Source organism: Budorcas taxicolor, chromosome 8 (assembly GCF_023091745.1).
Source record: "Budorcas taxicolor isolate Tak-1 chromosome 8, Takin1.1, whole genome shotgun sequence".
Lineage (NCBI taxonomy): Eukaryota > Metazoa > Chordata > Mammalia > Artiodactyla > Bovidae > Budorcas > Budorcas taxicolor.
Window position 1 is genome coordinate 113,150,843 of NC_068917.1, and position 26,712 is coordinate 113,177,554.

At 53.1% G+C, this 26,712-nt stretch overlaps 1 protein-coding gene across 1 annotated transcript in view; it reads right to left on the reverse strand.

The window, feature by feature from the left end:
* Nucleotides 1-26,712, reverse strand: part of CDK5RAP2 (CDK5 regulatory subunit associated protein 2) — a 180,402-nt gene that overhangs the window by 382 nt on the left and 153,308 nt on the right. The window contains exons 29-37 of the mRNA XM_052644504.1: nt 23,971-24,087; nt 21,346-21,535; nt 20,336-20,457; nt 19,037-19,285; nt 16,462-16,539; nt 15,165-15,430; nt 12,519-12,662; nt 3,022-3,148; nt 125-171 (exon numbers count right to left, since the gene is read on the reverse strand). Coding sequence (XP_052500464.1) covers nt 125-171; nt 3,022-3,148; nt 12,519-12,662; nt 15,165-15,430; nt 16,462-16,539; nt 19,037-19,285; nt 20,336-20,457; nt 21,346-21,535; nt 23,971-24,087 — 1,340 coding nt within the window. The remainder of the gene's footprint in view (nt 1-124; nt 172-3,021; nt 3,149-12,518; nt 12,663-15,164; nt 15,431-16,461; nt 16,540-19,036; nt 19,286-20,335; nt 20,458-21,345; nt 21,536-23,970; nt 24,088-26,712) is intronic.

The following is a 26,712-nucleotide window of genomic DNA, read 5'->3' on the forward strand; positions in this document are numbered from 1 at the left end:
CAGGCAGAAAAATACAGCTGGCGCAGAACAGGTGACTGGTTTCACCTTCATCTTTCAAAAGGAAACCACTGCCAGCCCCACCCCCTGTCCCGCCCGCCGCACACCGGTCTCAAAGCGACATTACCTCCAGGTTCCCTCTGGCCTTCCGAAGGACCTTGTGTGTCACAACCACTAAGGAGAGAGGAAAGAATGGGGCGATTAGACACGGACGCCCCGCAAGTCGGCAGACCAGCCAAGGGCAGGGAGGAGGCCTCCAGCCCCAAGTGGCTCAGGCCTGCGGACAGCCCCGCAGCATCCAGACCCAGACATGTCTACCTCATCACATACCTGGGACCAAGTGACCTGTCAGAGAAGGTGGGCCAGAGACCCCTCCTCAAGTCTAAGCTGAAGGCAGGGCGTGCGACACCACGTTACAGATGAAACTGAGGGCCGGCAGGATCGGGGGATCCCCGAGCCCACCTCTGCAGGCTGGGCCGTAGTGCGGGGAGGGGAGAGGCCTACGCCCATCTCGGAGCCCTCATCCCCCGGAGAAGCCGCTCTGGGAATGGGGAGTGCCCGCTCCAAGCAAACGCAGGTGTGCAGGCCAGGGCCAGGCAGGTGGGCACTGCAGTCCCGGGGCGGGCGCCTGACCACAGGGAGGACGGACGGACGGACACAGGGCGGCTCCTTGCGCCGGCCGCTCACTCCACCTGGAGCAGCGGGTAGGGCGGGACCACCTCGCAGCTCTCTGGGCTCCGTGGCTGCAGGCAGAGGCCCAGCGCATGGGAACCCATGGGCAGGCAGAGGGCCCGCCTCGGGGCACAGCTGTAAAGGAAGACAGCTTCTCCCCGCAGCCCGTCTGTCCCCCAGAGCAGAGGGAAGGCCACCACTGACGGAGACGGGCCGCATCAGGACGCGCCCCCAACAGGCCTCCGAGATGGCCAGGGACTCCATCTACGGCCGGGGAGGACACACAGGCTTCTGGACTCTGGGACCTTGGCCGGTGAGGCTGAGACCGACTCCCTGCTGGCGTACTCTGAAGAGGTGCCATGCGGTGGCACGCACTCTGCGGCAGGGGCGGGTGCAGATGCCGTGGCCTTGTTTCTAGCTGGGCGCAGTGACTCGCGGAGGCACCCGCTGCCACCTGCACCACCCCGGCCCACGCTGCAGGCCACAAGTTCTTAGCTGGGGTCCAGGGTGATGCTTTGGGCATCCTAAGTCCCCAGAAACCATGTGCAAATCTGTGTGTACGCCGTCGTGTGCATCTTTCTGGGAAGAGAGAGCACCTCTCCTGAGATTCGCCAAGGGGCCGGGACCCAGAGAAGAGTAAGCATCGTGGTGCTGAAAGTGTCAAACGAGTCACGTCTCAGCTGGCCCAAGTCTCAAGGGGCCCCTGCATCTGAACAGCACCACCCACCTTCCGAGCAAGGAGCCCCCACCGAGATGAGAAGCCCGTGGGGCAGAGTGGGAAAGGGCTGTCCCCAGGCAGAGGCGTGCCTAGAGCCCAGGTCTGCCTGACAGCGCCGGACCCCTTCCCCCGAAGACCCCTGCCTCAGGGGCGTCCAGCGGCGACAGGCGGTCTGTCAGCTGCGACCTCAGTGAGCACCCTAGAGGCTCCTGCCCACTGGAGGCGGGGCGTGGAGTGGGCGGCCCCAGGCCACATGGGAGGCTCTCACAGTCACTGTCTGTCCCCTCCTTTCCCGGCAGATTCTGAGCAGCGCTGGCGTGTCCACCTTGACCCAGGCGGCAAAGGGAGGGGTAGGGACATTCCCCCAACTTCCACCTAGCCCCTGAGAGCCTGAGCAGCCCTGGGAGAGGCCGGCGGGCCTGGGGTCCTGGGGGGACTCACAAGCCTGGCCAAGCTGCCCGCTCGCTGTGCAACCTTGGGCAGGCCCTCCCCGCAGCTGAGACTGACTCTGCGTCGGGCCATGGGGAGAAATGCGGAGATGGTGACACCGTCTTAGCAGGGGAGAGGCTATGACACATCGGAGGTTAACGGTTTGCCACCACCTCCATGCCCAGAACTCAGTCTGGCCTCATGGGGTAAAGGAGCCAAAGAACCAGCGCTTATGGGGCATCTGTTCTGTCCCAGGAAGAAGCACAAGAGAGCGGAGACTTCACTCCCATCCCTTACAGAGGAGAAAACAGGGGCACTTCTTATGGAGCTGCGATGAGAGCCCAGGCCCACCCAGCCAGTCTGAGTCCCCTGCAATTACCATCTCCTGTTAGAAGTGAGGACTCTACAGCTTGGAGAGCTGAAGTCGTTTATTCCTGGTCTCGCAGGAAAGGGGCGACCTGAGCCACGGCTCCCCGACCCAGGGCCTGGCGCTGGGTTCTGGGCCCTGGATCAGCCATGGGGACTCGGCCGTCTGAACCCACTTCCAGAGCCTGCTCCCCTGGAGGCAGGGTTCACGTCCTGTGCCTGGGACTGCCTGGCGCAACAGCCACAAGGCACTGCTGGCGCCGTGAACCTATGTTCCCTGGACTCAGGGCTGCACAAAGCGCGCTCCCTCCTCCTCGCGGCTGCAGGTACCTGACCCAGCCAAACGGCCCGCCGCCACCGCAGACACAGCCCGGTGGCACTGCCCCCACACGGACCCGCCTCCCAGCGCCCCTCTTCTCTACAAGGGACTTGCTCTTCTAGGCTGGAGCCCCACAGACGTCCGCGACTCTGCCAGGGCAACCTCCCTACTAGCTTTCAACACCATCCTCGCCCCTCCACGGCCCTGTACAGCCCCCAGAGAGGTCTCCCCACCTCCCAGCCATTCTGTGCTCAGCCACGGGGACCTAACACACGAGGGGCCCTGTGGTCACTGATGCTCCTGCCTGGGTCTGGCCCACAAGGTCCCTTGTAAGTTAAGGATGTTGACAGGCCACCAGCCCACAGTCCAGCGGGGGCTGTGCCGTCCAGAGGCTCTCGGAGGACCCCGGGTGAAGGACGTAAGGAAACCCAAACGCAGGAGGCATCAGGACAAGCCAGGGCCGGGATGAGTCCGCCCAGAGGTACGGCCCAGACATGGCGGCCGCCCCGCCGCCACTCACATTGGTCGAAGATGGCCTTCTCCTGGTTCTTGCTCAGCTGCAACAGCTTCAGGGTGCTTTGCAACTTCTTCTCTTGTTCAAACAGTTTTTTGTGGAGTTTGCTGATCTCTGCCTTCAGTTCTCCCGTCTAAAGAGAAGGGGATTTAGGGAAAAAAAAAACAAAGAATAGAAACATCAGATCATATAAGAAGAATTGCAAAACCATATAAAAAGCACTCAACCTTCCAAACAAAGGTATTTGAGTAAAAGCTAGAAGCCACGTGCTGCCGGCCGGATGGAGGCCTCAGGACCGCTGGCGGAACTGCGAACCGGGGCAGCCCAGGGTGCACCCAGGCCCACTGAGACGCAGCGGATGTTAGGATGCGCTTAACCCTCCGACCTACCGAGTCTACGCTTGGACATTTACCCCCAAGGAAGGGCGGTGCAGGCCTGAGAAGATGCCTTGGCTCCAGGATGTTCACCTCAGCACTGTTCACGGCAGGACAAAATAAACAACCTGATTTGTTTCGATAGGGATTTAGGTAACTTAATTATGGTACTTATATACAACGGAGTAATTTCGCAGCTATTAAAAATGATGTTGTAGGACTTCATTTACTGACATTGAGAGATGATGCTAATTAGTGACAAAAGAACCCAGAACAGCTCCTGTGTACCAGGGCACGCCGGTTTCACAAAATTGAACACATATATCTCTATCCATAGGCATGTATATCAAGATGTCTAAACCATCTGACAACAGAGACATCACTAAAACGTTTACAGTGTTCCATTTCTGGGATATGGGATTTGGAATATTTTGTTTTTCATTTTTTTAATTTATCAGAATTGAGTTTTTCCCCCAAAAAACTATAATGCTGGTTTATTTTTAATGCTTGTATCTTACAAAGGGGATATAAAGATATTATTAGGGGGAGCATGATCTATTAGGAGAGCCAGCTTTGATTTTTTCAGAGGCGGGGAGAGAGCAGATGGATGACAAGGCCACAGTCCCCAGGCCCCTAGCGTGACATGTGCAGGCCGTGGCGACTCTCTCGGGCTTCCCTGAGGGCACTGGAGGTGAGAACCCGCCTGTGATGCAGGAGACATAATGCGATGCCGGTTCAACCCCTGGGTCAGAAGATCCTCCGGAGGCGGGCAAGGCAACCCACTCCAGTATTCTTGCCTGGAGAATCCCATGGACAGAGGGGCCTGGCGGGCTACAGTCCAAGAGGTTGCAAAGAGTCGGACACGACTTAAGAGGCTTAGCACGCACGCACACACGCACGCACACACGCACGCACACACACACACGCAGAAGCCCTCCTGCCTAGTCGTCACTGAACTGGTGCGGGGGGTGAAGCACACTCCCTTCCTCAAAAGACACCTGGGTTGTAAGATGCCCAGCACAGGCCACCCTGTGCTCCACTGAGACACCTCTGCTCCCGACTTACAGAGAGTCACTTTAGTTTGTTCCCAAACTTGTTTATGGCTCTTATCATCAGCTATGTGATTTAATTTTTAAGTAAACTTATGAAATATGTGTACGAAAAGACAGAACCGGTTGAAAGAAAACCTGCATATGTTTCAGAGAAGACTCGATAAAGGCAAGTCACTAAAAAAAACCCCCACATTTCTGCCAAATTAGGTGTGGGTGAGTCAACGCTAAAAGATGTGGGAGGAACTCAGTCCAGGAGAATTCTACATTCAAATTGCTTCGCAAGTACCTAAGTTTTTTCTTCATCTTCAAGAAACAGAAATTGGAAGTGACAGACATACATTATGGATGTAGTTTATGAAAGAAAGGAGACGGGGAACTTCAATCAGCAGACCCATATTCAAAGGAAAGGCCCTGGCCCGACATCAAAAGAATGGCAAATGAATGTACATTGAACTGTTTTTAAGTTAAACTGAGATGTTTAAGGTATGTATCATTTTTTGATTCCCTGCTTTAACCTACTTTTAAGATTAACCAATCGTGTCAGCTACAAGGACTTCGACAGTGCTTCCAAAACAGACCCTAATTAAAACACAAGGTTTTCTTTGATTCCTCCTCAAGCTGAGAGCCCAGAGACTTCTGCTCTGGCTGCAGTTTTGCAGGCCACACATTCTGGGACAAGGTCACTCTTCACTCGGAGCCCTGGGTCCACATCTGTAAACAGGGATGATGCCTGACCCTCCTGTCACACTGCAGAGGACAGAGACTCAGAGGAGCGGCTCCCTGAAGACAGGGAGGACGCTTGCTGCTCACCTTGCCGCCTAACCTTACCTCTCCTTCTGAAGTCAACTCAGACAGCACCTTCTCCAGGAGGCCCTCCTCGAGAACCTTCCCCACCACAGCCTCAGTTGCTTACTGCTCCTCTGGGGGCCCACTGTGTCCAGGGCTTCCCCTAACACTTCCCACTTCACGGTGGATTGTAACAGATCATTACTTGTTTGCTTCCCCACCTACACTATAAGCTCCCTGAGGGGAGAACTCAATTCTTCCCTCTGACTCCCCAGCGACTGGCTCAAAGTAGGTGCTGTGAGACCATCTGCCAAGCGGTGGGTTCGCCTGCACTCTCAAAGCACCCTGAACGCCTGAATTCTATCCAGCACTGAAGACAAGGAATTATATACAAGTGCCTGCTGTCTCTCTGAACTAAAAAGCTTCATTTTCACAGGATGAAGACGCCAGGGTGAAAACGGCAGGCTCCAGAGCTCCCTTGCTTCCAGATGCTGAGATGACGGAGCAAGCAAGTTCCAGTTCTCGGTGGTGATTCAGTCGCTCAGTCGCGACCGACTCTTGCCACCTCATGGACTTAGCCCACCAGGTTCCTCTGTCCAGAGGATCTTCCAGGCAAGAACACTGGAGTGGGCTGCCACCTCCTCCAGGGGATCTTCCCAACCCAGGAGGGATCGAGCCCGCATGTCCTGCATTTCATGTGTTCTTTACCACTGACCACCAGGGATTCCCTTCAGTTCCTACTTCTGAAAAACGGGACTAATAATACTTAAGAGGCTCCTGGAAGGGATAAGATGAGATGCTACTGTACAGCAGAGTCCCTGACCCCCAGCAGGAGTGAGACAGAGCAACTCTTCCTCGGGACACACAGCGCTGCGATCAGAGCTGAGACTTAACGAGTTGCGCTGCCTGACTTCTCAAATTGGTTTTGTTTTTTTTCCTGGCTGCTTGTTATTCTTTTCTAAAATGAAAACTCTCAAAACATTTACAGAAGTAGAAAGAACAGGAGAATGAGCCACTAGACACCCAATCCAGCTTCAGCAGCTACCACTATCAACTAACGGCCAGACTTGTCTCATCTATACCCCTGCCCGTTCTCAGTCTAAAATTATTTTTAAAAATCAATCCGAGAACCCAATCATGTTTCACCCCAAAATATTTCAGTATACAGCTCTAGGAGAAAAAGATTCTTTTTAAAAAACCACAATGTCATTATCACATCTAAAACGATGAGCGTGACTGCTTAGGATCACCAAACAGGTGTCGGCAGATAACGTTCCTGATTGCATCATCATTTTATTTTTATTATTTTTTTAAAACTAACCGGCTTGATTCAGCATCCAAATAAACTTCAAGTTTTGTATCTGACTGTTGTGTCTCCAGTTTCTTTCGATCCAGTAGGTCTCAGGGTTACCAAGAAGCCTCGTAAAAACAGATCACTGGGGCCACCCCCAGACTTTGTGATTGAGCAGGCCTTGGGTGAGGCCTGAAAACTGGCCTTTCCGGCCAGTGTCCAGATAGTGCTGCTGCTGCCCGTCCAGGGACCGCGACCTGAGAACCGCTGCATATCGGCAAGCTTCACTCTCTCTCCTCTCCCTTTCTCCTTAGGATGAAAAGAGGGTCCAGGCTCAAGTTGTACGAATCCTGCCCCAGACCTGGAATCAAGCCATTTCACCAAGGAGCTCTAACTGCCTTTGGGAACATAAAAGGTACTTGGAAACCACAGTTTGGCACCAGGGGTGCTCCTGGGACTGGCTTGGACATTTTCAGAGTCTTTTAAAAGTAAAGAGAACTACTAAATTTTTAAAATAGAAAATACATCAGGAGTTCATATATATATACATTTCTCTTCCCTGATAGTAAAAATTTCAACCTAAGTTATTTGTTTTACCCTACGATAAAATATAGTAATTTCAAAACATCAATACAAGTATTATTAACAATATATTTACTAAAAACAGTTTAAACTTTTTGACAGTCCGTTCTTGCTCTTTCAGTATTTCCACTAAGAAAATATAATCAAATTACTGTGTTTGTCATTGAAATGTTACTGTTGTTTGGCCATGTGGCCTCTAGGATCTTAGCTCCCTGACCAGGGATTGAATTTGTGCCCCTTGACGTGGAAGTTCAAAGTCCGAACCACTGGACCACCAGGGAATTTGTGAAATGTTTCCTCTGAGTGGTTATGCCTTCAATTATATAGAGGAAAGTTGGTTTATTTTATCTTGAATATTTTAAAATTGCTTTTCCCCCATTTTAATTTTTATTTATAATTACATAGAGCATTTATAGAGTTTCAAAGTCAAATTTATGAAACAAGATCAATTCAGAGAAATCCACCTTCTATCCTTGTTCTTTCATCCTCTTCTTTCCCACCCCCGTATGTCGACTCTTCTATTACTGTTCATCCCTTCTCTTAAAAACATTTTTTCACTCCATACAAATTATGTTTTATTTTTCAGCATCTCTTATAAAACTTCAAGAACGAAAGTGATTTTCCTGCCGGGAGGAGGGCTATGCTGGGATTGAAAGCATAAAATAAGCCTGCAACTAGACGGTCTGGGAGGCTATTCCCCCAGACCATTTAGTTGACCAGAGTGAACAGTCTTTAAATTTTTACGTTTAAAAAGAAATTATTCTCAATTGGGGGATAATTGCCTTATAATATTGTGTTGGCTTCTGCCATACAAAAATGTGAATCAGCCGTAAGTATATATATGTCCCCTCCTTCTCTGCACACCCCCCATCCCACCCCACCCCTCTAGGTTGTCACGGAGCACCGGGCTGAGCCCCCTGTCACACAGCAACGCATTAGCTGTCTGTTTTCCATATGGTGATGTAAATGTTTCAGTGCTACTCTCTCAATTCCTCCCACCCTATAAATATTTTTATAAACAAATATGTGTACATATTTGTATCTCTCCCCACAACTTTCTTAGATAAACTTATACATGTGATATACAGTTTCCAGAGCAGTCCTAGGGACTGTAGGAGACGCAAAAGGCAATTTAATGCCACTCAGAGAAAACACCAGGCAGTAAAAAAAAAACCACTGGAGCTGCTGGTGGGAACTTGGAAATCTGCTTCACACAGATTCCACACCGAGAAAAAGGCACCGTATGAAACAGGCAGGGACAGGAAAGTGGCTAGAGGCAATTTAACACCACGCGGGGGGTCTGCGTGTACCCGCACCATCTTGGAGCATCTCTGAGGGCCTTTTTCTGGCTCTAAAATTCTGTGATGCTAAAGTGAGCATAATCCATGACCTGAGAAACCCTCAGAAATAAGGTGCAAACCCTCACAAGCACTGACCAGTCCCTAGACTAATTTGCTAGTGGGGGAGATCAACGTGCTGATAATTCGTGTTTATACATGGATACACACACACATACACACACACACACGGAAGAGAAACAAGAGCTGCATCCCGTCTATTTAACAGACATCACTCTGTACTGAGGACAGAAACATCGTATCAAGGGTGAAATGTTTAGCTTAGACATATGCTTTAAAAATCATATGAGCAAGCACTAGTTTAGAAGGATGAGAGGAAATTATTCATCCATTCAGAAATATGAACAAAATAGACACGGCCCCTCTGGAAAACAGAGGCACAGACATTAAACAAATACGTGCCTGTGACGTGTGACGAAGGCTGGGATGAAACCGAAGAGGGTGCTGGGTGCTATGGCGACTGATCGGAAGCCCTCCCTGACCTTGAAGTGACATTTAAGCTGAGACCTGAGAGCTGGGAAAGAGCCAGCCGGAGGGAGGGAGCACTTGTTTTCTGGGCCTGAGATGGAAACGAGCTTGGAGGGCTAGGAGGAAAGGCAGGGCCGGTGCGGAGCTGGCACTCAGTGGGGGTCCTCTCCAACATGCATCTCCACCCCACACACAGGTTCCCTCACACGATGGCTGGACAGGCACTGCCCTGAGCCTGGTGCACCCGGGTTCCTCCCCAGGATCCCAAGAAGGACGCCCAAGGCCAGGCCCAGCAGAACCTTCCCAGCCAAGAGCCGCTTCACTGCTACTTCCCTGCCATGGCTGGGAGCGCTGAGGGCTGTTAGAAGGTGAATAGATGGGTGATAATGTGGAATGCACATTTCCCTTCTGCCTTCCTGCTGGACTTGTCCAACAACTTACAGGTTAGATAAAGGAGGGAATACCTCTCAGAATACCAAGGAGACAGCCTGAACTCTCCCTTAACCGACAGGCTGCTTCATCCAGGGAGGCTTCTTCCATTTCAGGAGTGGGTGCTCGCCTGGACCTAATATGACATAGTGCTCACACACACTGAAATCAGACGGGTTATAGTCTTTGCAGCCAAAGATGGAGAAGTCCTATACAGTCAGCAAAAACAAGACTGGGAGCTGACTGAGGCTCAGACCATGAACTCCTTATTGCCAAATTCACACTGAAATTGAAGAAAGGGGGGAAAACCACTAGACCATTCAGGTATGACCTAAATCAAATCCCTTATGATTATACAGTGGAAGTGAGAAATAGATTTAAGGGACTAGATCTGATAGACACAGTGCCTGATGAACCATGGATGGAGGTTCGTGACATTGTACAGGAGGCAGGGATCAAGGCCATCCCCAAGAAAAAGAAATGCAAAAAGGCAAAATGGCTGTCTGGGGAGGCCTTCAAATAGCTGTGAAAAGAAGAGAAGCGAAAAGCAAAGGAGAAAAGGAAAGATATACCCATTTGAATGCAGAATTACAAAGAACAGCAAGGAGGGATAAGAAAGCCTTCCTCATGGATCAGTGCAAAGAAATAGAGGAAAACAATAGAATGGGAAAGACTAGAGATCTCTTCAAGATGATCAGAGATACCAAGGAACATTTCATGCAAAGATGGGCTCAATAAAGGACAGAAATGGTATGGACCTAAGAGAAGCAGAAGATATTAAGAAGAGGTGGCAAGAACACACAGAAGAACTGTACAAAAAAGATCTTCACGACCCGGATAATCACGATGGTGTGATCACTAATCTAGAGCCAGACATCTTGGAATGAGAAGTCAAGTGGGCCTTAGAAAGCATCACTACGAACAAAGCTAGTGGAGGTGATGGAATTGCAGTTGAGCTGTTTCAAACCCTAAAAGATGATGCTGTAAGTGCTGCACTCAATATGCCAGAAAATTTGGAAAACTCAGCAGTGGCTAGAGGACTGGAAAAGGTCAGTTTTCATTCCAATCCCAAAGAAAGGCAGTGCCAAAGAATGCTCAAACTACCGCACAATTGCACTCATCTTACACGCTAGCAAAGTAATACTCAAAATTCTCCAAGCCAGGCTTCAGCAATATGTGAACCATGAACTTCCAGATGTTCAAGCTGGTTTTAGAAAAGGCAGAAGAACCAGAGATCAAATTGCCAACATCCGCTGGATCATGGAAAAAGCAAGAGAGTTCCAGAAAAACATCTATTTCTGCTTTATTGACTATGCCAAAGCCTTTGACTGTGTGGATCACAATACACTGTAGAAAATTCTGAAAGAGATGGAAATACCAGACCACCTGACCTGCCTCTTGAGAAACCTGTTAGGATTCCTGCTGCAGGTCAGGAAGCGACAGTTAGAATTGGACATGGAACAATAGACTGGTTCCAAACAGGAAAAGGAGTATGTCAAGGCTGTATATTGTCACCTTGCTTATTTACTTGATATGAAGTGTACATCGTGAGAAACGCTGGGCTGGAGGAAGCACAAGCTGGAGTCAAGATTGCCGGGATAAATATCAATAACCTCAGATATGCAGATGACACCACCCTTATGGCAGAAAGTGAAGAGAACTAAAGAGCCTCTTGATGAAAGCGAAAGAGGAGAGTGAAAAAGCTGGCTTGAAACTCTACATTCAGAAAACTAAGATCATGGCATTTGGACCCATCACTTCATGGCAAATTGATGGGGAAACAATGGAAATAGTAAGCAACTTTATTTTGGGGGGTTCCAAAATCACTGCAGATGGTGCCTGCAGCCATGAAATGAAAAAAAGCTTGCTCCTTGGAAGAAAAGTTATGACCAACCTAGGCAGCATGTTAAAAAGCAGAGACATTACTTTGCCAACAAAGGTCCGTCTAGTTAAGGCTATGGTTTTTCCAGTGGTCATGTATGGATGTGAGAGTTGGACTGTAAAGAAAGCTGAGCACCAAAGAATTGATGCTGTTGAACTGTGGTGTTGGAAGAAGACTCTTGAGAGTCCCTTGGACTGCAAGGAGATGCAACCAGTCCATTCTATAGACCAGTCCTGGGTATTCATTGGAAGGACTGATATTGAAGCTGAAGCTCCAATACTCTGGCCACCTGATGTGAAGAACTGACTCATTTGAAAAGACCCTGATGCTGGGAAAGATTGACGGCGGGAGGAGAAGGGGACAACAGAGGATGAGATGGTTGGATGGCATCACCGACTCAATGGACATGGGTTTGGGTAAACTCTGGGAGTTGGTGATGGACAGGGAGGTCTGGCACACTGCGGTTCAAGGGGTCGCAAAGAGTCGGACACTACTGAGCAACTGAATCGAACTGAACTCACACACACAAACCCCAGGGACGGTATCTGCTCTGCCTGACTCCTGAGCTGTGCCAGGGCAGATGCAAATGAGGATGGGGTGGGAGCAACTGTTCTTAATTCAGTCACGTTCAAGCTACTGCCAAGTCTAGCTTTTAAGGGAAATTTCAGTGGCTTTGTAATAAATGATTTTCATTGACTTAAAAAAAAAAAAGGCAAAACTAGTTTCTAGGTAGTTAAAATAGATTTACAAAGCCCACTAAAATATGACGCTGAAAGCTATCAAAAGGAATGAAGACAGTCCAGAGAAAAGGCATCAGAAATGAAAGAAATCTTGAACAGAAGGGAATGAGCTAGTCCATGAGGACAACCTGGGACTTAAAAGCTTATCAAATGCAAGCCTGTCCTTGGGAATCCACACTGGTGCTTCCAACCCGGCTCTTCATCCTGAGCGTGTGCCTCACTGCCCGAACCGTAGTTTCCTCGTATGTAGAAGGTGGTCAGGGTTCCTCCCAAAACAGATGTGCTCAGCGTGGGGCCGGGGTCAGGTCCCGGCTGTAGGCCGAGTTTGCGGGGCACCAGAGGACCGAGGAAGAACAGGCCTGCAGCAGCCAGCCCGGTGTCTGACGCGTCACTCAACAAGCATGGAGGCTTCCCTGCCACCCTCCGTGTTCCCCCAGTGGAGGGCACACTGCTGCGGGCCCGGCCCTGGGCTGGACATGGTGGCGGCAGGGCCCAGGCCTGGCAGCCCCTACAGCCTCTGCATCCCCGTGCCGCCACCCACCTGTTCGCAGTGGAGCGTGCACTGGCCGTCGGTGGGCGGCGAGACCTTCCAGAAACACGCCAGCAACCTTGCGGCCTCGTCCAGCATCCGCCTGGCGGTGCTCACGCCAGTGACAAAGCTGCTCGGGGGCGCCTCATGTGGACCCTGCGTCGGGGAATGTGAAGGCTGTTAGGTGCAGTCTGGAGAAAGATCATGGACAAGCTGGCTCTCACGGGCAGCATAAATCGCCAGACCGCAGGGCCTGCGTTCCACACTCTGAGCCAGAGCCTGGCGCGGACGACATCAATGTACGGTTAAAGCTGGTGAATTACAGATTATGAGGGAACTTCGTTGGTGATATTAGGCCCATCAACAAGCATGATCAGTGGCCACCTGAGGGCATGCACTATATTTATTTCAGCCAGAAGAGGGTCCATGGCCGGCCCCCACCCTGCCCCGCAGCCTCTCGACAGCCAGCAATGCAGCGCCATCGTTTCTGTCCCCTGCATCCCCAGCTCCCCGGCTCTGCCTGCCGCCAGCGGGACTTGCCCCGTCACGTCTCCGTCACCCCTCGGGCAGGCAGGAGCAAGTCAAACTGGGGAGTTTCTCAAGGGCACAAGAAAGCGAAGAATATGAACCCCGGAAGGGAAAGAACGAAATAGTTTTAAAGAAAGAAATGAAGAGTATTGTCTCCACAAGTAGTCAAATAAAAACTAAAACAATATGACACACCCTGTTAAGCTAACAAGTTGGCAAAAAAAAGAAAAAATTTATAAATAAAAATACTCCCTGAAGACAGAGGCGCAGAGGCAGCCTCGCTCATAAATGGAGACATTGACACAAACTTGTGGAGAAGCTAGGAAGGGCCACACAGCCTTGGAACACAGGACTTTACTTCTAGAAATCTGTCCCTAATGAACAGTTCTAAGATATCACCAGAGAGATCCAGTTACAAGGATGCTCGTGACAGCTTAAATGTCCAGCAAACAGGTGAAAGAGTAAATAAGCGGCGCTACATCCACGCTGCTTACTTTTCAGCCACTAAAAGTCAAGCTTTTAGAAAAATACTGAATGAGATTGAAAAATGTTAATATAATGTTAACTGAAAGTCAAATACAAAACTCATATGTAATGAGTCGGTTTTATAAACTTTACGAATGGGACACAAGTGTACACATATGAAAATTTCAAGCATTGAGCACTATGTGGTATTTTTATAGATGCTTTTATGTTTCTCTATAGTTTCTAGTTTCTGTAAAATAAAGATCATAATCAGAAAAGAACAATACTCTTACTTATATTTACAAATTCGTTCAATGAGTGTTTACCAGGCCCCTATTCCCTGCCAGGCCCCGGGTGGCACAGTGGACATGACAGCGAACAAAACACACGCTATGCCTACTCTTATTAATGGAATAAAAAAAGGCACAGCTGGCTTTTATACATTGTAAAACAAAACAAAAATGCAAAACAGCTATTATGAAGTAGGGGGCTTTAGTGTCCTCAATGAGAACCCAAAAAGAAGGATCAGAAAATGTGACCCACAGAAGCTCGAAGGTTGAGCCCAGTCTGGGGGAGGAAGGAAATTTGACCCCAAGTCTTGCAGGAAGTCAATGAGAAAACTATGTCAAGCACACATGGGTCCTTGACTTTAAAATGAGGATTCTGGCAGGATGCCGCAAGAAGAAGGGGTAGGTGGTCTTCCCAGCCAGAGGGCACGGGGGCCAGGGCTGGAGGAAGAGCAGCTGCACCCAGCTGGGCCAGCACAGGGGAGCGGGCAGAGGCGGCGGGCGGGCAGGAGCAGACCCCAGCGTGAGAAAGTCTGCACAGCCCCAGGGAGCAGGAGGAAGAGCAGCTGCACCCGGCTGGGCCAGCACAGGGGAGTGAGGAGAGAAGGCGGGCGGGCAGGAGCAGACCCCAGTGTGAGGAAGTCTGCACAGCACGGGAGTGGGGGGAAGAGCAGCCACACCTGGCCGCCTGGCCGGGGCAAGCACAGGGGAGCAGGGAGAGATGGCAGGCGGGCAGGAGCAGACCCCGGCATGAGGAAGTCTGCACAGCCTGGGGAGCGGGAGGTGTCACACAGCCGCAGGGCAGGGCGGGACGCCAGAGCGCACTGAAGGACATGGAGTGGGGTTCCAGCCCCAGAGGCGCCCCCAGTTCCTTCCGCTCGGCGTCTGCACAGTGGCCACAACGCCACCCATCCTGAGGTCTGCCACGTGCTGTAAGGGCAGCCGCCACCCGGCGGAGGGGGTGCGGGGCAGCTCCTATCGGCAAGCGCGTCCCAAGGGACTATGCGATCCTTCCATGCCACGCAAGGATCAGGACCTCGGCCACGCTGAGCGTGGAGGCCAGGAGCGGGGCGGACCGGTGACTGGGGGGAAGAACGGACGAACACGCGACAGGACCGAAGGACAGAGGGACAGATGCGAGCCTGGACAGACAGAGGCCGGCGTGGGGCAGGGCGAACGCAGTAGCACGGGGACGCCCCTCAGCAGGTGGCCCCCAGAGCAACACACAACCTGCAGAGCGGACCTGCCCTCTGAGCCTCGGGGCAGCCTTTCCTGCCCCTCTGCCCAGGGGAAGAGGCCCCACGGCCCCCTTGCCTCCTGCCTCTGCCTCCTGCTCCCCCGTGCATCCCTCTCCATCCAGCGCCATCGCTGAAGTTACCTTGGTTACCAGCTCCTGACTGATGGGGCCAGGAGCCTCTCGGATTTGAAGGTCCATCTCAGTGAGGAGCGTCTGGCCCTGGCCAATCTGCTCACACAGGGCATCGTAGTCCTCGGCCAGGCCCAGCACGTGACAGCCGCTCTTGCTGACCCAGAGGTGGTGGCTGGGGACCAGGGAGGACACGCAGGAGGTGCTGAGGACGGAGCTGCCGCTGTCACAGGAGAGGGTGTCCATGTCATTGCCGGAGAGCGGAGGCATCTCTGAAGCTGCAGAACGAGAGGGGAGATGTGAGATCTCCCGGGAGCAGCACCTGCCTTCGACAAGCTGTGTGTAAGGATGCGAAGCTAGCCGGGAGGCGAGAGCCCTCAGGTCCAGATGGCAGCTGACACCGCCCAGAGGGGACGGAGGCTGGGACCCAGGATGCCAGTGTGTGTGCCACCTAATGAGTGAGCTCTGCGATGAGTCACCTCCTTCCAACCCCACCAGCACTCATCAGAGCCCCGCAGCGCAGAAGAGCCCGGTCGACACAGCGCAGCCGAAGCCAGGCCTGCGCCTCAAGGGTCTGAGTCTGATCGGAGAACAGACGCCACGCGGAAGGGGTAGGAGCCCGATGTCAAAGAGCCAGAGCTCATAGGACAGGACAGCCGAGCCTGTGTGCAGGAAGAGAGACCAGAGACGGCTTCTTGGAAGAAGCAACGACTGCGCTGGGTGAAAGGGTAGCGAGAATGATGCTACACAGAGGAAGAAGCCTGCCGCTTTCTACCTTTGCATCAACAGAAGCACAGATGGATGATTCTGACAGGGGCCATCAGGAGAGACATCTCCCAGAGCCATCTGCATTCAGGAGGAGTCTTGAAGCAGCAGGATTTTCGCTAGCAGAGAAGCGGGCAAGGTTGGTCTGGCAAAGGCAGGAGCCAGGCTGTATAGTCCCCATGAGAGGAAAGCGCAGGCCCACCTGCAAGGTGGCATCTGTGTGCCACCGGGTGGGCAAAGGGGTGTGGCTGGACAGGCCCACCTGGGCTGGATGCTGCAGGCCCTTGAAAGCCACGCTAAAGTGGTTGTTCTAATCCAGGGCAACAGGGACCCCAGCCAATGATGTCGCAAGGTTGGTAACACCTAGGGACACGGGAACCAGCGTGGAGGATGAGACCGCCAGCTAGAAATGCTGAGAACATGAATCCCAAAATCCTGCCAAATCCTCCTCTGAGTTGGAACCAGGGACCCCCTTGCCCTCAGCTGAACAAGTCCCACCAAGAAACCCAGTGGTGCCACAGTTACCCAGACTTTAGCTTTGTACCTGATCTTGGGGGCATTTCTGGGGTAGGATCAAACAGATCACATGAATTGTCAGTTGCCATGGGACACTTGTCACCATCTGCACAAGGCAAAATAAGGGAAATAAACTATCAAGTTTTAGTTTCATTCTCACCAGCATTTGAAAGAAAGAACTGCATGAAAATATAGTCAAGTTCTGGACACGAACACTATCGTTCATTCAGATCCTCACTGGGCCTTTCTCCCGCCAGGCCTTGCGGGACACAGAGTGAGCAGGCCTGGCCCTCTCCCCAGAAGGACCCTCTTTGTCCAGACAAGTAAGCAGACCACTTCCCCCGAGGGGTCAGGGCTAAGGGGCGGTGGGAGCCCCGGTCGGGGGGCGACCCGAGGAGGCAGAAATGCCGGTGGGATTGGGGATCCTCGAGACACCTCAGGGAGTGTCAAGCAGGGGGCTTCAGGAGGAACAGCTGGCGGCCCAAGTCCGGAGGCGGCCGCAGTCACCCACACGGGAGGGAAGCGTCACCCCAAGTAGGACCTGGGAGGGGACGCACTGGAACAAGGGAAGTGGGCAAACCAGTCAGATGCTGGACAAGATGCCGAGCCACGTTCTAGGGGCACCTCCGAGCTCCCAGGAGCTTAGGGACAGCGCGGCGTCTAGTTCAGACGTCCTGGGAGAGGAGGCCAAGGGACCGAGACAGGAAGGGATCTGCCTGGCATGACCTGGAGCGTCAGGGATGGACTGAGCACTGTGTCCACGCCTCGCGGGGTCCCGCTCAGCTCGTTCCCACCCAGGCACCTCCTGAGAGTGCGCTTTGCTATCGGGGGGCCAAGGAGCCGGCCCAGGAGGGATCACTTCCTACAAAAACAGCAGTCTTTAGAGCATAACTTGCAGACAGCGGCTCTTCATTACCGTCCTGGAAAGTCTTTTGCAAAGGAGGAAGCGCTGCTGCCCACAGTATAATTCTCATCTTCACTGGGGCAGGTGGGAGAATGCTCCCACATGTGGAGGGCACCCCCAGGGCTGACCCTGGACAAATCTCCGAAACAGGCAAAGGCTGTTCAACGACCTCACTTCACCTGCCCCAGAGCTCCATCCTGGGCACCCCAAGCCCCAAGCTGTCCTCCCCGGCCCAGTCTCCCTCACTTACGCCAACAGTCTCCTTGGTCCCGTCTCCGCAAAGTTCTGGAAGGGCCAGGAGCAGACCTCTCCTTAAGGGCCCCTCTGGCCAGGCCTGCTGCTGACGCACCACCCATGCAGAAGGCGGCAGTAGGGGCCCCCCTAGCCCTGCGAGGTTCCCCTTGCAGGATCTTAACCTAAGAACGCTGCCCAACAGAACAATCACGCTAATGCTGGTGTTCACTAAAGAGCCGAGTCAGAGGCCACTCTAACCACCACCAGTGCGACGGTCTGGAGACTGACAATTATCTGAAAACAGCTAATGAGGAGCCCTCGTGAAGGAAGGGGTAACACTGATGACGCAACACTGGGCAAAAACAAAGACAGACACAAAAGCCAATCTGAGCCTTAGGAATCCACGCCGACAGCCGACGACCAGATGAGGCAGCAACGCAAAGCACAAAGTACCAAAGATGTTTTGCAGCCCCATGAAGGACTTTTTCCTTTTTTCTTTTCCACAGTGTCATAGCACCTTTTTGGTTCAAATTTTAAAACCCTTCCCAAGGAGAAATCCATGAGTCAATCACTACAAGTTTCAAGGCTGGGTGACTGGGTGGTCTTTGAGAGATTGTAACTTTCTAAATTAAAGGCGACAGGTGTAAGTTCCAATCTAAGCATAGTATAAGTATAAACTGCTTACTCCCCTCCCCCGATGCACACACCCACCCTGCGGGCATGAGGACGGTGACCCCAGACCCCCGAGGCCCTCCAGGCGGTGCTTCACAAACAGAGTGGACTTGGAGCTGGGAATGATTTCTAGCTCCAGCTCTGCCACCGACCTGCGGCGGTAACTCTGGAAAAGCCTCTTGTCCTCTCTGAGTTTTAGTTCCTTCATAAAAAGAGCAAGGAGGCTGGCCTGGCTGACTACTTTGAGCCTGAGCCCTTGCCAGTGTCTTCTGGACCTATGTGGGAGGGGGACAGAAGGTCTGGGAGCCCAGTATATCCTCTCCCTGCCCCCTCTACAGCCTCTGCAAGGCCAGACAAAAAACCCACAAGCAACGCCAAACAAAACCAGCGTTCAGAACTGCCAGGAAGCTTTTCAGATCCTGAGACACTGACAGCTGGAGGAAGAGGTGCAGAACCTCTTTTAAAGATGGCAAAAGGGACTAAAATGGGTTTCCAGCAGCAGGTGATGTGGACAGGACTAAGTGGAGGGGTGGGAGCAAGACTGGAGGCAACAAGGGTGGCTGGAAGCCACGACTTGGCTGCCCTGAGAATCCACAGGCCCCAGGCAGAGATGATGGCATTCTGCCAAAGGTGACAGCTACTTAGTGCTCAGGCCCCAGGCTCCCGGCGTCTGGCGAGTCTGCTGTCAGTGGGCAGACACCCCTGTGGGGCGAGGGTGGGATTCAGAAGCTCGCGTGTCCCGCACAGACGCGCAGGGCTGTGTCTCAGACGGTGGGGAGAGGCAGGGCAGTACCGGGCTCGTCCAGCGGCAGGGGCTGCTCAGGGGCAGACAGGGCCTGCAGAGCCAACGCGAGAGCGGATTCCCGGGCCTTCTCCCCATCCTGCACCAGCCGCTCCTCCAACCAGCTCTGCAGCGTCATATTGGTCTTGATGCTTTTCTCCAGCAACACCTGCAGAGCCTGGACCTCGGCCAGGAGGCTGTGCAGGTGGCCCAGGAGGTCCCGGCCCCTCCAGCCTTCTCTCGACGCCTCCACACCGGCCTCTGCAAACATGAGCAAAGGGAAATCTCAACACTGTCCACGGCCAAAGGGTCAGCCGTGAGCTGACGGTGCTTGCCGCCTGCCGCCGCCACCCTCCTCCCTCACCCGAGGACTGGGAACAGTTGAAAATAACAACTCGACTTTAAAAACAAAAATATCGGCAGACTTAATTGCTGCTATTCCACAGGCTAAGTAAGAGCTGGAAATTAATCTTCGCTTCTGGCCATTAAGGCCTAGCAAATTGCACACCAAACCCCGAAATTATGTCTAGTAGTAATAAAATCTATTTGGGCTGGAATTATAGAATGAAAGGGGATGATTTTCAGAGCCGCAGTGTATTAAAAAGGCACAACAACAGGAATAAGAAGAGCAACTTGAGGAGAAAATGAAAGCTGAGAGGTGACCCTTTTCTAGACAAACTTTCAATAGGGAGAAACCACCTGGAAAATTAGTTGAAAAGAAAACAACAACAACAACAACAAAACCCCCACCACACCTCAAAACTGATTCTAAAACATTAGAGTTTACAGGCAAGTCACTCGGATCCGGTATCTCTCTAGGACAGAGCTCGGACCAGCAACCGTCTCCAGGGTAACGCTCAGCACACATCAGGTGCTCCATGGTTATCTGCTGGATGAATGGGCCCCCCCAAAACATACCCTAGCAGGAAAACTGTTATTTCTCGTGCATCTACTATGTGCCAGGTACTGTGCTAGGATGTTTAATAAATGATCACATCTAATTTTCATGACTGCACAGAACCGAGATTAGCAGACGTGTGTCGCACCAGAAGGAACAGGCCCAAAGCGGCGAGCTGACTACAGAAGGCACACCCGGGGATGCAAGGCTGTGAGAACCCAGACCTCAGCCGGCTGGCCTCCCGAGCCTCAGTCCTTCCCAGCTTCCTGCCACCACTTCAGAAGGAGGGTGGGCCAGACAGCCTGCCTCAGAGTCAACCTGCTCCACCAGGGAGGCAGGCCTGCGGTTTCAGGACAGAGGGCCAGCCTCCTGTTGGTGAAGGGGAGAGCGTGCCCGGCCAGAGTGCCCAGTACCTTGCGGCCTCCGCTGCTCTTGGTCCAGCTTCTCATACACCTTCAGCTCCGCCCGCAGGGCCCTCAGGAGCTTGTCGCTCTGCAAGAGCAGCTGCTGCCTCAAGGCCGACTCCTCCTGCAGCCTGGAAAGGCCCCGCCGGCAGGGGGAGGAGAGGTTAGTCTCACACAGGGGGCAGGCAGTCCCGTCGTGACCGGGGGAGTGTGCCCGAGACTGTTGGCATGCTGAGGAGCATCCTGAGGGCCCCTCTGGCCCCAGCCCTTGACATCTGAGATCTTGGATCGTCCTCACAGACACCTCAAGAGGGACACGCTGTGAACACCCAACTCAGGAATATGAGGAAGTCAAACGCAAAATGGTTATGTCTCACCCAGGGGTGCCCAGCTCAGGAGAGAAGCAGGGCTGTGATGGCACAGACTGTGAGCTTACGGATCACTGCACCGCACTGGGGAAGCAGGGTGACCTCAGGAACTAAAGGTCGGGGGGGAGTCAGGGGAGCTGACGGGGCTGCTGAGACACATGGGGCAAGACAGAGGCCACAGGGGCAGAGGGGCCTGCGGAGGAGCAGTCAGCATGACCTGCTCAGAGTCTGAATCAGACGCACGTCAACCCTGCGTGCAGAATCGCCCATGGCTTCCCGGTCACTCAGCATGAAAGCCAAGGTCCTCCCCAGCCCCAGGGCCCTCCTCCATCCCAGCCCCTCCTCCATCAGGGCCCCCTGCTCTGCCCTGCACAGGCCAAGGACACCCCACCCCGGGCCCTCTTCCTTTCCAAAGAGAAGGATCTTCCAGAGGCTCCACAGGGCGTACGCACTCACTGCCTCCAGTGGCTGCTCAAACAGCATCTTTCCAGAGGCCAGCCTTGACGCTCCCAGGATGAAACAGAGCCCCCTGGCCCCCAGGCCCTGTCCCCTGACTCAGATGACTTTCCTCCTCTTATTTCATTCCCAGCTGCCAAGTCATGTGTCGTCTGCTTACTGCGTCCGTCCCCGGGCAGAGGACCCTGGCCCTACCTGCTCAGCGCCCAGCGGCCGTGGCAGGCCTCCTGAAGCAGCCGCTGGTTCTGACTCTCCTTCCCGTCTGCCTCTGTCTGCAGCCGTTCCTTCTCCGCCCGCACAGCGGCCAGCTCCCGCTGGAGATGCTCCAGGCTGGCGGCCTTCCTGGAGAGGGCCTCGCGAAGCTTCTCGTTCTCCTTCTGTTTATCTGCACGCACAGAGAGGAGACACCATTTGCTTTTCTCGACCTCGTTACACAGACGCAGCGCTCCAGCCAGAGCGCGCCAAGAACACAAAGGCGAGAAGGAGGTTCATCTGGCATTTGTGATTGTGGCATTCCAATTATCTCATGCGTTTTGGGCAGATAAATCTGTCAACATCAAGGCTGCAGATTAAACGTCACTGGGATGAGATGGGCCCGTTTAATTTTCTATTAAATAATGGGCTCTGCCAACCTAGTTACCGTGCCGTCACAGAGCAAAAACTGGGCAGACATTAGAGACAGAGGCAAGAAACAAGGCTCTAAACTCTGGCAACAGGTGCTGGGCAAGTCTGAGAGGCCCCCTAGGAGGCCAGTGGGCTGTGCAGACGGCCCCTCAGCCACCACTGCCAGGCCCGGAGGCCAGCGCTCCCGAGGGACGAGCAGCACCGGGGCTCGGGGATACACGGCCCAGCACGAGGCCTGGAGGCGAGGGGCATGCTCGAGTGAGGCTCCTCCGCTTACTGACGCCACCACCTTCAGCCAGTCTCTCTGTGCCTCGGTTTCCTCATGTGCGTGGCCAGAAGTAGTAACTGAGCTACACGTAAAGCCTTCATTCAGGGCCTCACAGCACACTGACGGCTGCCAGTGCGCCGGCGGCTGCTAGCTGTGCCGGTGCTGCTAACGGCTGACATCACTGCAGAGCTCACTGTGTTACCTTAAGATCTTCCTGTGTACCATCCTGCTTACTCTTCAGAGTAAACCTCCATGGAGGCATCTGGCTTACTCTCCATTTTCCAGACAGGATGTTAAGGATCAGAGAGACTAAGGCTTTGCCGAGGTCACAGAGCCAGTAACTGGCAGAGCCAGGATTCAGATCCAGCTTCTCTGATTCCACTCTTAACCATGACTCGATCATCTCTGAGCAAGCTTTCTCCTCTCCCCGAAGGCTGTAACCACACTGAGCTTCCTACAACTCTGGACCAGTCCAGACTCCACCCCCACCTCTAACCCCTGGGCCTCCGTCCACCCTCTTCTTTCTGTTTAAAATGCCCCGGCTGAACCTTAACTGTTGTTTAAGTTGTTAAGTCTCGTCTGACTCTTTGCAACTCCATGGACTGCAGCCTGCAAGGCTCCTCTGTCCCTGTGACTTCCCAGGCAAGAATTACTGGAGTGGGTTGCCATTTCCTTCTCCAGGGAAGCGTCTCTACCCAGGGGCTGAACCAGCATCTCCTGCATTGGCAAACAGCTTCTTTACCACTGAGCCACACAGGAAGCCCTCTAAACCTCAGCCACCTCTGCTGATCCCTACTAACGTCCCAGACTCAGCTCTTGAAGGCCAGCTCCCCCTGGGTCAGGGTGCCTTCTCCAGGGCCCCGCTCTCCCTGAGGCTTCATCGTGGCTGACCCTCACCTTGGTCTGCCACGGCTGCCTGGCTTTACTCCCGTTAGGCCATGAGCGCCCCTGCGGGAAGGGACCAGGTCCCACTCAACAATGTGTCAGAATCTACACAGGCTGCACTACAGAAGAGGCGCTGGGAAGTGTTTGCCGAATGAATGAATGCTCTGCGGAAGCCCCAGTTTCATCTCTTAAGCCAAAATCAGCGTCAGTATCTCTAGCGAAAATAGGATAAGCTGGCCTGAGTTCTGGTTCCACCACCTCTAGCTCTGTGACCGCAGGCCAGTCAATTCCCCAGGCCTCAGCTGCTCACCTGTAAGGCAGGACTAATAACAATGTCATTCCGGAAGCATTTTATGTATTGTCAGAAAATACAAGTGAAACCTCTTTGAGGGCTAAGCTCCACACAGAAGGAATGAAAAGAAGAGAAACACTGTCCTTTAGAAGAAACACTGTCCTTTTCCCTGGTGGCTCAGTAAAGAATCCACCTGCAATGCGGGAGACCTGGCTTTGATCCCTGGGTGGAGAAGATCCCCTGGAGAAGAAAAGGGCAACCCAGCCCAGTACTCTTGCTTGGGAAATCTGTGGACAGGAGCGCGGCAGGCTAACTGGCGACGGGGTCACAAGAGTTGGACACGACTTAGTGACTAAACCACCGCAAAAGAAATCCTGGAGAAGCTTTCCTGGCAGCAGAGAGTCTCTGAAATTTGGGGAGCAACGTACTTCCAGCCCTTCTCTCTCCCGCTGTGAACTTAGATGAGTGAGAGGCGGCTGCACAGAGGGGAGGGTTCCAAGCGCAGAAACATTTACTCAGCCCCAGAGGCAACGCGCGTAGCTTCTACTGTGCTTAGCTGTCACAACAGCCCGATGAAGCGCTCCTATTTCATAGCTAACGACAGTGAGGTTCAGAGAGGCTGAATGAACGGCCCGAAGTCACAGAGCCACAGGACTTGAATGCAGCTTGGCTGAACTCCAGCATCAGCATCCCCCCCACACCACGGGGGCCTGTGGGGCTCCCGGCTGCCGACGGCGCCTCTAGTCTTTACCTCTGGACCCCTTAGCGAGCATCGTGTTGAGGGCCTGGTTCTGCTTCCTCAGGAAACGTACTTCTGATGTCAGAGAATTATGGACCTCTGGACCATAAGCCATAACGTTTGAAGAACCTATAAAAATACACAGAAGTCACAATTTATGGATGGTCTTCAGGCCCGAGTGTATGGAACTTTCTAGAAAACAGTTTTAAATAATGAGGAAATACAACACATCATGAAAAGTGCTCCTGTGAACCACGTAAGATGTTAGCAGAGCCTGCAGGGAGAGGAGGGTGAGTTAGACAGAGGGGACGCCCGGCATCTTACCTGCCCTCGGGGAGGACAGAGGAGGAGCCGGGCAGGAGGCGGGTGGCAATCTCAGCCTCCATGACTTCTCCTTGAGGGCCGAGCCCTCTGGGGACCTCTCCACTGAGGCTCCGGTCCACGCCTCACCTTTCCCCGCCCTCCCTCCCATTTCCTGCCTGTGTAGACAGTCTCACCACTACCCCAACCCGAGCTGAAAACCTGGGAGCCGGCCCAAAAGCGTCTTCTTCCACTCCGCAGTCAGGCCAGAGCGACTGCCGACTCTTCCTCCAAGATGCCACGCACCCTGGCCCACTCTGTTCTGCCCCTGTGGTTCAGCCCTATTTTTGCCCTATTTGCCTCAGCCAAGAAGATGATCATCCTAAACACAGTCCATTTGTGGTTTCTTCTTTACTTTTTTCGGCTCAAAACCATTTGATGGCACCATCACCACGAAAGATAATCACACAACCAAACGCAAGGTCCAAACGTCAAATCTCTATTAGCTCGAATCTCACAGCCCACCCCACTCCTTTTCACACTAGACCCTCAGCCCAACTGAGCCACCCTGTGCTCCAAACACACCGCGTGGTCTCACACCACCCTAGCTTTACGGGACGAGGTATTTAGTCCCTTTGTCTAGAAAGCCTGCCACCTTGCTCAACTGTTGAAATCACACTCGTCCTTCAGCTCATAGCTCAAGCTCACTGCCCCAACGTGCAGACTAAAAACACCAGGCTCTAAAGCCAGACAGACTGGGTCTGAGGTCCCTCACACACTCTGATCGGTTCCCTCATCCCGAAACACCTGCCCAGGCTCGAGTCTGTCTCCTGAAATCCTGGCCCTTCCTCTGGCCGGACAGCTCCCCTGACGCTCTGTATCAGCAACCCCTGCACGCTGAACCACCCACGTCTGCACCACCCGTAATGCTCCCATCTGTGGGCACCCCTGCAGAGCACCCGCTGCGCACAAGGTGCTTTCTGCACGTGGCAGACAGATGCCTCCCCTTGCCGTCCTTACTGATGAAGCCGACCACACCGCAGAGCCTGAGGGCCAGCCACCTGCTCTCCCAGCCTCCGGGGCGGCTAGAGCACCGTCTTGTGCCACTTCTGGTCGATGAGATTTGACAGGAAGCCTGCTGGGAACTTCTGGGAAAGATTTTCCACCCAGATGAAGAGAGAAGGACGGGGCGGAGCAAGCCCCACCTGCTCCATTCCCTCCTCTGGACTCCGTACTGAGAGGAGGGGAGGCGGCAGCCTCCACAGGTACTAACCCCACGTCCTGCTCCCAGGCAACCAGCTGTAAGACCTGCTTACCACTGCCTGCCCCTGGACTGCCTGCCATATAAGAAAACAACAGTCCCCATCGTTTATACCAGCTATTTACTCCTGTTCTATTATTTGCAGCTGAAAACATCCTGATACACAACTGATTACCTGCGTGGTAGCCCACTCCAGTATTCTTACTTGGGAAACGCCATGGACAGAGGAGCCTGGAGGGCTTCAGTCCATGGGGTCACAAAAGAGTCTGGCACACCTTAGCGACTAAACAGCAGCAACACAGCACTCGGACTCCCTTAACGAAGGCGCGGCACAGTCTCCCAGCAGCCAGAGCGCACGTTCTCTGCTGCACAAGCACCACCGCCTTCTCATGTGAGGGATGCACTATTGACAGTACCATCTTTTTTCACTGACACGCGTCTCTCCTGACCATCTTCCTCCATGTTCCCCTATGAACACTGGTGCCCTTTAGAGACACTTGGGTTTGAACCTTGGCTCTGGCTTCTTAATAGCGGCACGATCTCAGGCAAGTCACAGAACTTCCCTACCCCTCTATGAACTCAATAAAAATGATCGACGCTAATGCCACTTGCTATTAGCATGCTAACACACGACTGATGACAGGCTGGACCCAAAAGAGGACTAAAGCACGATCTGGATGAGCAGGTGAGCTTCTCCAGAAGACTCCCATGACCACGGCTAAGGCGGCCGCTTTTCAAAGAGATAATGGGCCCAAGGAACAGTTTCTGACAAAGCCTGAGCTAGCGGGGGCCACTTCTGATGCTAAGCGGCCCGTCTTTCTTCTGAAGATCGTCACTGGAAGCTTGTGTAACTGGTGACAAGCCGGAAGACCTGGCACCTAAGGCAACAGGCTTTAGCAGTATTCCACCTCAACATCACAGGGAGCTGAGCCTTTCTCAAACCTGCTCCCAAGACGACCATTTCGCAGCAGGGGGAGGCCGAACCACTATTATTCCTTTGCCTTTTCAGGGATTGTGACAACATGGTGAGAAGAGCATATCTTTCCACCAGCAGAAATACTTCATGAATGTCTTTCTGTAAACCTTCCCATCAGAGCGAACTGCTCTCCAGAGCAACTGCCCGCTCCATTATAGCTGGTGGCCACTGGAACCCCCCAAATAATTCTGTAATTGGATTTGCCAGGGAAAATGTA